Source organism: Phymastichus coffea, unplaced genomic scaffold, assembly GCF_024137745.1.
Source record: "Phymastichus coffea isolate CEN01 unplaced genomic scaffold, Cenicafe_Pcof_1.1 PCOF00055, whole genome shotgun sequence".
Taxonomy (NCBI): domain Eukaryota; kingdom Metazoa; phylum Arthropoda; class Insecta; order Hymenoptera; family Eulophidae; genus Phymastichus; species Phymastichus coffea.
In genome coordinates, this window is record NW_026706866.1 from 806,007 (window position 1) to 816,118 (window position 10,112).

At 47.9% G+C, this 10,112-nt stretch overlaps 2 protein-coding genes across 2 annotated transcripts; one reads left to right on the forward strand and one right to left on the reverse strand.

The window, feature by feature from the left end:
- Positions 1-125: 125 nt before the first annotated feature.
- On the reverse strand, positions 126-1,237 carry LOC131665860 (uncharacterized). The gene is made up of 3 exons (XM_058938041.1): positions 1,022-1,237; positions 459-950; positions 126-371 (listed from the first exon to the last, which is right to left on the reverse strand). Exons 1-3 carry the CDS (start codon positions 1,235-1,237, stop codon positions 126-128), a joined length of 954 nt encoding a protein of 317 aa, XP_058794024.1.
- A 2,529-nt stretch (positions 1,238-3,766) lies between these two features.
- LOC131665973 (uncharacterized) lies at positions 3,767-6,386 on the forward strand. Its single transcript, XM_058938276.1, is given in 7 exon segments — positions 3,767-3,770; positions 3,829-3,928; positions 3,930-4,065; positions 4,238-4,619; positions 5,041-5,288; positions 5,371-5,694; positions 6,171-6,386. Coding segments are annotated over 7 exon segments (1,410 nt in total).
- The last annotated feature ends 3,726 nt before the right edge of the window (positions 6,387-10,112 follow it).

A 10,112-nucleotide genomic window follows, 5' to 3' on the forward strand; every position in this document is an offset into this window, starting at 1 on the left:
GAAGCACAGTCAAGTGAAAGGAATCGAGAATAGTAAAGGCAGTTAAGCTCGAAAAGCCTCAATAAATAAACATCGCCCGAAACAATGAAAAACAAATCGAATTAAAAATTTTCCGATGTCGTGTGTCATCCGTAACTGATGGTGAAACCCATAGACAGCATGAGAGTCTCCTTGATAGCGGGATGAAGTTGTCGTTCAATGTAATGGGTGATGGCTTGGCTAGCGCTCCTGAGAAACACGTCCTCCATCTCGCGAGCGATGTCGGCGCGCGAGCGCCAGAGCGAGTCGAGCAAGGCGTCGTTGGAGAAGCCCAGCGGCGTGGCGGCGACCGAGGCGCCAAGCCGATTCTCCTCCTTGATCAAGTCCTCCTCCTCCACGATGTTTTTCGCCTCCTGCGACGTGAAGTTCAACGGGAGATTCAGCTCCTGCGGACGTACATCCCATCGGTCACAGCCAGCCTGCCGCCTCCAAGCGATATCGCGGGCGAACGCGCTCACCGAAAGCACATCCTTGTCCAGCTCCCTCTTCCTGGGCTCGGACTCGACCCGGTCGTACGAGGTCTGCGCCACCTGCGGGGCGACCGCCGCGCGACAGCCGTAGGCGTAAATCGAGGCGAAGCGGGGCTCTAGGAAGCTCGACTCGGTGCGTATGCGCATCTGCCCGCGTCCGCGCGCGATCGGACTCGTGTAGAAGTCCATGCCGGCGCGCCGGAGGCGCAAGCTCATGCGGCACGACTCGGCCGGCAAGTGGCGATCGGCACGGGCGCCCGGCGGGGAGTCGGGCTCTCGCACGACCAGCTGCACGAGGCCCGTGACCGCGAGCTCGTTGAACGCCACGCGAGTGCGCACCGAGTTGCTGCTCGGCTCGTAGGCGCAGCGCTCCACCGTGGCCCAGCCCGCGGCGTCGCGGCCGTTGGCGGTGGCGCCGCTGCTGGACGGTCCGTGCGGGATCTGCAAGCATCCGCGCTGCGTTCGTTCGAGCGTGCTCACGGGCGGCGCGGGCGACGCTGCGCGCGACGTACCTCGACGACGACCTTCGTGACGGTTACGTCGATGGGCGCGGAGCGCAGCCTCTCGTGGTAGACCGTGTCCGCGTCCTCGCTGTCGTAGCGTCGTCTGGCCGAGCTGCCGCGCTGCTGCATCAGGTCCAGCGCTCGCTCCAGCCGCTCGCCGCAGCGGCATTCACCGCCGAGCACCAGCAGCCACAGCACCAGCAGCGTGCTCGGTCCGCTCGGCATCGCCGTCGTGGCCTTTCTAGCTGAAAGCTGACCGTCGAACGCGACTTAGCGAGCGCGAGAGAGCTCGGCTCGGCGCTCGCGCGCGTCGTCAACTTCGACTCCGGACGGTCTTCGTTGACCAGCGCGGCGTACTCACCATGACGCGCGTCGATCGCGCGACCTCGCGGTACGGGAGCAGTCGGTGGCCGCGAGGATCGAATCGGTTCAGTGTAGTTGCGAGTCCGCGACAGGGGCTTGGGCTGTACGCGCAGGATGCATGACATATCCGCGCTCTCGCCGGCCTTTCGACGCCCGGGGCGGTGCGCCACCACCAAGACCCCGAGGGAGTCTTACGCGGCTCGCTGGTCCTCGCGCCGCCGACGGGGCTCGGCTCGCATTCGGCTGCACTCCGGTCGTCGGGGCGATCCTCCTCCTGCCTCTTATTGCGGAAGCTATCGGCCGTCGCGATCGACACTGACGCCGTGTTGCGTTTCGGAATCTGCGTAGCAGTCATTTGTTACAGGTCACTTCGCGCCTAATCCCATTCATATGCGTGCGTTGCGCTCTATCCTTTCGCCGAAGATCGGCACTCCGCGCGCGATGCGATTGTTGGCGGCGCTTACATTATTCATGTTTTTTTTGTCCGATAACGAGTCAATTACGTAGGCACCTTTCGCAACGGACTTGTCTCGCAAACCCGATCATATTTTTTCGTTCTGCCGAGCGTTAATTGACGAATACACGCGACTTTTTGCTGTAACAGTTCTGCGTGCACGTATATTTTCAATGCTTTACTGGTGCTATACAGAATTGCTCTTCCGAAGAATTCCAAGACAGTTCTGGAATTAGAAAGTTGGTTTTCTATTTATTAGTTGTCCAGTTCAATTTAATGCGTCGTTAACATCGAAAACTCGCGGAACCAGCTTCGCTCATTCAAATTCGCCAAGCAATGGCGATCGCAACCAAGTTTCGTTTTGGACTATACACGACGCGGATGAATCGCTTTTCAATGACATCGCTTGTGAATCTGAAATAGTTACCACAGATAACTGAAGACAGCCAAGCTTGCAGCAGAAGCCTCGATTCTTCGGAACTCACTGAAAGCTTCCGTACGAAAGCGAGTTTGCGCCTCGCGCAAGTCTCACTCGGAAAACGAACGAAGACGAAGTCTATCCGAACAACAGGTGTGCGAAGGACGCGCGCGTGACCAGCGCTCGACGAGCCCGCGCACTCGGAAAATACCCGCGAACGTCCGAGGAAAAAGAAAAATTAGGAAAGAGGAGGATTAGCTCGAGACTTTCTCTGATGGGGAGAGAAGAGCGACGGGAGCGCGAGTGCAGCAAGGCTTCGCACTGGGAAAGTGTAACGCGCAGCTCTCGGCTCGCCGGATGAAACAACAATGAAAGTGGGATCCGCTCCGCGCGATCGTCGGCGGCGAGAGCGTGTCCTTTTGCCTCCTTCTATCCAATCTGCCTCCTCCTCTCCGCTTTGACGTTTTGCGGCGGCTCTGTGCTCGTTAGCGACGCTCTAATTTTGACGCTCCTCGCCGCCTCCGACGCGCGCCTCGTCGCGATATCGGTCCTGAATTTTCTCGCCGGTCGACCGATGGATTTTCGTCGTTCGCGGATGTCCTCGACTGTCGTCGCCATATCCGTATACGAGAAAATCGTTGTCCGCGTGGTCCCGCGAGCGGGCGCAATACAGCTCGGCACAGTCGAGCGGCAGCCAGTCGAGTCGTTTCGCCAAAGTTAACCAAATCGAAATTGGAGCCGCGCGCAAGAAAATTTCTCCGCGCGCCGTTCGTCCTTGGAAGCGCGTCACGCTCGTACTCCGCAAAATTCGCGTATCGTTTCGGAATTTTCCTTCCGATTCGAAAGCCAGTCTCTTACGCCTCGCTTCGACTTTTCCAAATTGACGCGCAAAGTCGAGGGCGAGTTGTGCCGGGAGCAGGCTGGTCCTCGGCAGGCGTCACCGTCGTCGCCGCGGGACAAGTAGCGCGGACGGCGAGCTCTAGTCGAGAAGGGCGAGGCGCAAGTTCAAACTCGGCTCGGCACCGTGGCAACCGAACCAACAATCGGATAACCTCGAGCAGCCGTGCCGCGCTCGGAGTGGGTGCGCGCTCGAAAGCGGACGGCGTCGCTCTCGAGCGCGAAACGAGGAAGAGCCGGCCCAGCGGAGCGCGACCACGCGAGACCACGCTCCGGATAATCTGGACGCCGGCCGGAGGGGAGACCACGTCGTGCCACCGACTCGCTCTACATTGCGTCCACGCGGCGCCCGAATCGATCCGCCATCGGCTGGCTGGCGCGTCATGATCAGCGCCAAGGAGGACCGGGACGACGACAGGTAAAGGCCCACTGCCTGCGAACGCTTCGACTGGCGCGCGCTGCGCGGCGACCACTGCTACTGTGTTGTCGTTGGTAGCAGACCCAAGTCGTCGGAGAAGTGCGCCAAGCCCAGCTGGCTGCCGGGCGATGCTCGGCCACTGGCCTACTGGCACTATCGCAAGAACGCGCCGCGGCCCCCCGACGCGTGGCGCGTCCGGCACACATGGGTGAGCAGCGAGCGCCGCGGCGCCGTCGTACGCCACTCTCATCCGCGTGGGCTTACAGGTCGACGATGGCGCGCCCGGCGAGGCCGCGGACGCGCGAAAGCGCGACGTCGGCGCCGACCTGCTCGGGGAGATCGGCCGCGCGAGCCACGCGTCGGCCGCCTTCGCCAAGTCGCGCTACGTGCGCGACACGAGGCTGCTGTCCACCTGGCGACTGCTCGTCGGCCGAAAGCGCGACGGCTGCATCCAGCTCGAGCAGCAGCTCGACGTCGAACACAAGAAGTACCTGCAGCTCAAGGTATACGCGAGGACGAATCGCTCCGGACGAACGACCGTCGCTATCATTTTTCGCGATACGCTATCGTCGATAGCCACCGCGACTTTCTCTCCGAAAAATTCGACGCGTGCCTCGTTGACGGACGACGTTACCAAACTGCGAACATGTACATTCTTTCGGAATTGATCAACAGCAAGAGTACAAGGAGTGCGCGAGCGCGCTGGAGGAATTCCTGTCGCGAGACCACGAGGAGAGCATGCGAGTTCTGAACCTCGCCGAGGCCGAGCTCGCGCTGACCGCCGAGCTGAGCGCTCGCAGGGACGAATTGTCGCGGCGCTACGGCCATGCCCGTCTCGAGGTCTACCACTGGGAAGAGGCATGGCGGACGGTGCGCGCCTGTCATCGCTTTCTCGTCCAGCTGTCGCCGCTCGGTAGCCTCGCCGACGCCGACGACGGAGCGCAAGCTGCCGACCGAGAAGCGGTCGACGAAGCCTCGTTTCGGGCCGACGAGACCGACCGACCGACGGCCAGTTTCATGGATTTGGGAAACGCCACATCCTTGGATTCGCTGATCGGTACGTGTGAAATTATTAATCATTTCCTTATTAATGATTTGACCCCGGGACACGAGCGTCGGTACGCTCTTTAGAAACGCCAACATTGTCCAACTTTCCGCCCGTCGCGCGTTTTTCTTCGCAAAATTCCTTTGGCCGGACACTTGAAAATGCTCTTCGAGTGTTTCTCGTGTTTCTCAAGAAACCACTCGCGAGCGTCAAAAGATTTTCGAAACGCGAACAATGCCACAAGACGATTAAAGGAGCGTGGCGCTCAAAGGTGCGATGCAAGATTTATTGTAAAGACCGAAGAAAAGCGGCAAAGCGAATGGCAAAGCCCGTTGTGCGTCGAATTGCAGACTTTTGCAAGGTGGCGCAAGTTCCTTTTTTTTTTTTTATTTCGCGTCAATTTGACGGCTTTACGACTCTTACTTCCGCACAGCTACTTTCGAGAAGGAGGCCGTTGGGCTCTCGAAATCGGCGGCCACGGAGCCAAGCGAATTGGGCTTGTCGGAAGCCAACGACCTGCTCAAGCTGTTTCGCGACATCGAGCTGCAAAACCTCAACGCCCTGATTCTCCTGGAGTCTCTGAACGGGCCGATGGCCGATATGGTTGCTCGCATCGAGGTTGCCGAGGTGCAGGTCAACCACGAGATCAACGACGTGCTCGACGACATCGAGCAGCTCGAGGTACTCGTACGGGTGGAGGGGAGGGCCGACAAGGCTCGGGAGTTGGCTTTGAGAAACGGATGGATGGGAAATCGTCTCGCAGAAATCCATCGAGATTGAGGAGCGTCGAGCCGCGCGTCTGGAGCGCAAAGCGAGTCGCCTGATGCAGCGCCAGTTCCGCGCGCTGATCTGCTCGGAGGAGGCCCTGAGAGCGCGCGTCCTCGTGGAAGAGGCCTACGAGAGCTGCGTGGAGGCGAACGAGGCTGGCCTCGAGCCGCTGGCCATGGCGCACGCCGTCGAGAGCGTCTACGAAAGGCTGAGCGCCGATCTCGACGGCCTGCCGCCGAACCTCGTGGCGATTTGCGAGCGCGATGGCTTTAGGCAGGAGATGAAGGAGAGCCGCGAGGCCAAGGAGGCTGCCCAGAAGGTGGGTGTCGCCATCCGCTCGCTCTCCACGATCAGCATTTTCGCATTCGATTCGCGCCAAATTCACGGTGGACGGCCTCGCGCCTTATTTTTTCCTGTCGCCTGCTCTCCGCTTTTCTAGATCGCGAAACACCCGCAGGAGACAATTATTTTCATTAGGCCATTTGACGAGAGAAAAGGCCCGTAATTAAACGAAGCCTATATTTTAGACAGGTGTCCCGCTAATTCGCACTTCCCGTTAGCATTACGTACATGAGAAAACACTTATTTACACAAATAACTTTCTTTCGCAGCTGCGCGATGCGATTGTATCAAGTTAATTGTTTGGAAACTTTACTAAATTATTTATTCTTATAAAAATTTGGATTAGTCTTATTTATTTGTTTTTAAAAAAGCGCAAATTAATTCATAATAATCAAATTTTCATGTTGGAAGTAGTGAATTTCTAGACAAATAATTGTCATTCTTTTTTCGAAGTTCGAGCTCATGCACCGACTTCTAGCTGCGTTACGGAGAATCATGGAACAGACGAAAGAACCAAAACGCCGAACGCTGATGCGACGATCATTGCCCAAGAATAAGCGTAGAATAAAGAAAGAAGAGAAGTCGTCGTCGCCTGCAAAGCAAGATCCGCAGGATTTCATCGGAGGAGTTTGTGCTAAAATCAAAGATGACTCCAGTGACGACGATTAGAAAGTGATAGTAAAAAACAAAAGTGCGTATTATAGATCTTTTTAAATAATTAAAGCATAATTTTTACGAGATTAAGTCTGTAGAATAACGTATAGTTGCAATCTGGAGAATTGTAAAGAAAATTAAAGAAACATTGTTGGCTTTAAATATTGTAGCGTCGCTGATATGTTTTGAAATTCCAAGAATTATTGCTGTACGGGTAGAACTGTGAGATATTTAAGTAGGCCAGGACGTCAGAGTTTGCAATTGAATAATAATCGTACGATAAGTGATCGATAAAGCGAATTGTCATTGCTAAACGAATGCAAATCTAACTTAAATGACATTAGTAGGGCTACCCCTAATGTGCAATCTCTCACCCGTCCAGCAGGTCCTGTCAGCAACGAGGCGCAAGCAGAGCCTGCAATTTGAAAAACTGAACTTAGAGGTATGAGCTCAGAAATGGGAGTGGAGGCGATCCGTCTCCCTAAGTAACCCGTAAGCCGGCACAATCGAAGGGCGTCGTCAACGACAGCCTGCGCCGTGGGAGGATATGAAAGACGACGACCCGGATGTACGGCAGAAATCGCGTATCGCTGCTTCGCTCCGGCCCTTGCCATTTTGAGCAAGCACCTCCTCCCTTGTGCCGTAAACGAGAATAAGAAGCATCACTTAACGATACTAACAGTAGCTTATTGCTGTTGGTAAACTAAAACAAATTAGTATTTCTGAAAGACAATTCACTGCGAACATAGTGTTCTATTTTGGAAATTAAACATTTAAGTAATAGGTATGTTCAGAAATTTACGAAAAATTATTAAGTTCAAATGCTTTTCAATGTTTTACGTTAAATCCAAAAGTAATCGGATGAGTCATTGACAAAATGATGTTTTTCTTCGGAGATGGATGTTGCAAACAAATTAGTTCTTTTTGTTTTCATTCCACCGTAATTGCTTCAATGATTCTTTGAACTATAAGATGAATTTTTTCTGGTGTTCAAGCTTTTTTGACAAAATACGGCAGCTGTGCGAAGTTGCTGGAGTACACGAAGAAGCTTAACCCGTGAATTTTTTCCCTCCAAGTGTCGCTACAGTTTTGCTAATTCGTCTAGATAAACCGCCGACAAATCAATCAATGAGCATGATTTGATGCTTCAAGTCTATGTGAATCCTATTTCCTTGCGATTTTTCTTTCGTAAACGTATGCGCTCCAAAAGTGAGGTGCCTTTTGTTTTTTAACAAAAAAAACATCTCGAATAAAGAAACTCGGCGAGAAATCGACGCGTGAGTTGACCCTAAAAATTATAGAAAAACTGCGCGTGGTTGGAAAGAGTCATAAAACTCATTAATAATTCCGCGCAATTTAATTTTTTTGAATAAAAAATTTTTTAAATCGAACACTTCTAGATCGGTAGAAAATAAAATTTACACAGTGTTTTAATACCGTTTTTACAGAAATGAATATATCGAATCATTATCGCAAAATCACGCGAAATTATTCCATCCTGTCAAAATATTATTATAACCATTCGTTAAAAAATAAAAATTTTTTTCTCATTACGACGCATGCACTTGAAAAGTCAGTCGATAACATAGAGGTATACACTTACGTGGGATAATATACCCTCTTAAAAGGAATTGCGTACTACTAAGAGCAGTATTAATAGGAATGGATTATTTTCTGGAATAACCGTCAATGTTAATTATATCTTAGAAGCGGACTTTTTTACTGAGATAAATTTTGGAGTACTTAAAATTACTAGTTATTGAAAAAATAATCCATTTCTGACGGTACAGCTCTTACATTGAAACGGATGGTTATTTAATGGTTAATATAATGATATTTTAATCGGATAAAAAAATTACGCGTGATTTTTGTTAACGATTAAATACCTTCAGTTTTATAGAAACCAAATTAAAACGTTATGCAAATTCAATTTCTATTAATCTGGAAGTGTTCAACTTTTGGAATTTTTTTATTAACGAAATCTTAATATGCGCGGGATTATTAATGATCTTTGCTATCCTTGCCAATTACGCACAGTTTTTCTATAATTCTTTGATCGATTTTCGTATCAATTTCCCGCTGAGTTCTTTCATCCTACAATCATACCTTTGTGTTGACGAACAAGTAATTAATGATGACTGCCGAGCGCCGAATACCGAAAGTCAATAGTCCTGATATAGAAACTGAATTCCATTGAACTTGTCTAAGTTTCAGCAGATTTATAAATACTTACAGAGAAACTGGAATGTTGTGACACATATATGCATATTTCACACATACTTAAATTGCTTTGTGTGCTATTCACGATTCACTGTTATTGTATAGAATAACGAGCAAGATTTACAATTCGTTTTACGAAGGTAAAACAAAGTTGTTATTGAATTTTCTTTTCTGTAAGTAAATTGTTTTACAAATATTTTCTAGTTCTATTTGCTATTCAAGACAATAATTGAAACAAAGTTAATTTTGAATTTGTAAATTAGTTTATACAAATAACATACTACTTAAGCAATGATTTTCTTTTGTTTTAGAATTAAGTAACCATAAAACATAGTTTATCTTTTCAACATTGTAATGGAATTGGTAAAAGAAATTTTTGATGATCTGCAAAGCAAACCAATGTTTCTGAATCAGTCTCGGAACAAAAGTATTCAAATATGTCTTGATCCAGAAAAACTTCCAAATATGGAACCTGTAATCAAACTGAATAGCCATAATAATAATAATTGCAATATAACATTTAGCGAACAGACTATGGATGCACTATTAAAAAAGTCTGATGAAATAGTACACTTTTTAAGCAAAGAAGAAGAAAAATGTTTTTTTATAAACGATGAATTGAAAGTTTTTTCTGAACGAATCCAGAAAAATTGCGTATTATGTTTTCTTAGCTTTCAAGGAGTAAAAATATATATGATGATTTATACTTTCCAAAATATGATACATTTATCTAATGAGATATACTCAATGTATACTAAATTACAGAACAAAATACATAAATCTGCTAAAAATCTAAAGCAGCTTTTAAATGTTCTACTTACTAAGTACACTCAATTTAATGTAAACAATATTGAATATTATAATTTTCTTCAAAAACTTTGTCAATGTATCAGTACACTTGATACAAATAATAATGTTTACAGTGATAATGAGGATAAAATTGATAGTTTTGATTAGTATTATAGTTGTCGTAAAAGATACAATGATTGTTTTGATGATTATTATGGTGATAAAGATAACTATAAAGAAGACAACTTCTGAAAGAGTTTCATGCTCATGGCATTAAATATAAAATCATAATTAACGTTGATTAATAAAAGAATAAAAGAAATTAAGTTTCAGTGGAAAAATTTTTTTGGTTAACTAAAAAATATAGTGCATGAGCATTGAGTCTATGTATATTAGATATATGTAAGATACATCACGATTTATAGTAGAAAGAATTGATTATCATTTGGTTTATTCAAATAACTTATCTCATTATATTAATTATATTTTACAAAACATTTGTAGTGTTATTCAAACACATTCTGCGATTAATAGAAGTTTGTAAATAATTACTGAAGATTTATTTTCCTATTTAAATTACTCTTTAATCATTATTTTACAAAACAATTTATAAAAAATAATCAATTACAGTAATTCCATAAAGTTTGTAATAAATAAATCTTAAAAATGCAGAGTAATGTAATTTATATTTAAATGAAGATTTGGAAAAAGCAAACACTTGAACATGTTAAA

What these genes read in the sequence shown, in the direction of transcription:
- LOC131665860 (XM_058938041.1), bottom strand. Translation starts at nt 1,237, where the DNA reads ATGCCGAGCGGACCGAGCACGCTGCTGGTGCTGTGGCTGCTGGTGCTC. An exon ending in TCACGAAGGTCGTCGTCGAG is followed by an intron (nt 951 to 1,021) that starts GTACGTCGCGCG and finishes GGATGCTTGCAG; the next exon opens with ATCCCGCACGGACCGTCCAG. An exon ending in ATATCGCTTGGAGGCGGCAG is followed by an intron (nt 372 to 458) that starts GCTGGCTGTGAC and finishes AACATCGTGGAG; the next exon opens with GAGGAGGACTTGATCAAGGA.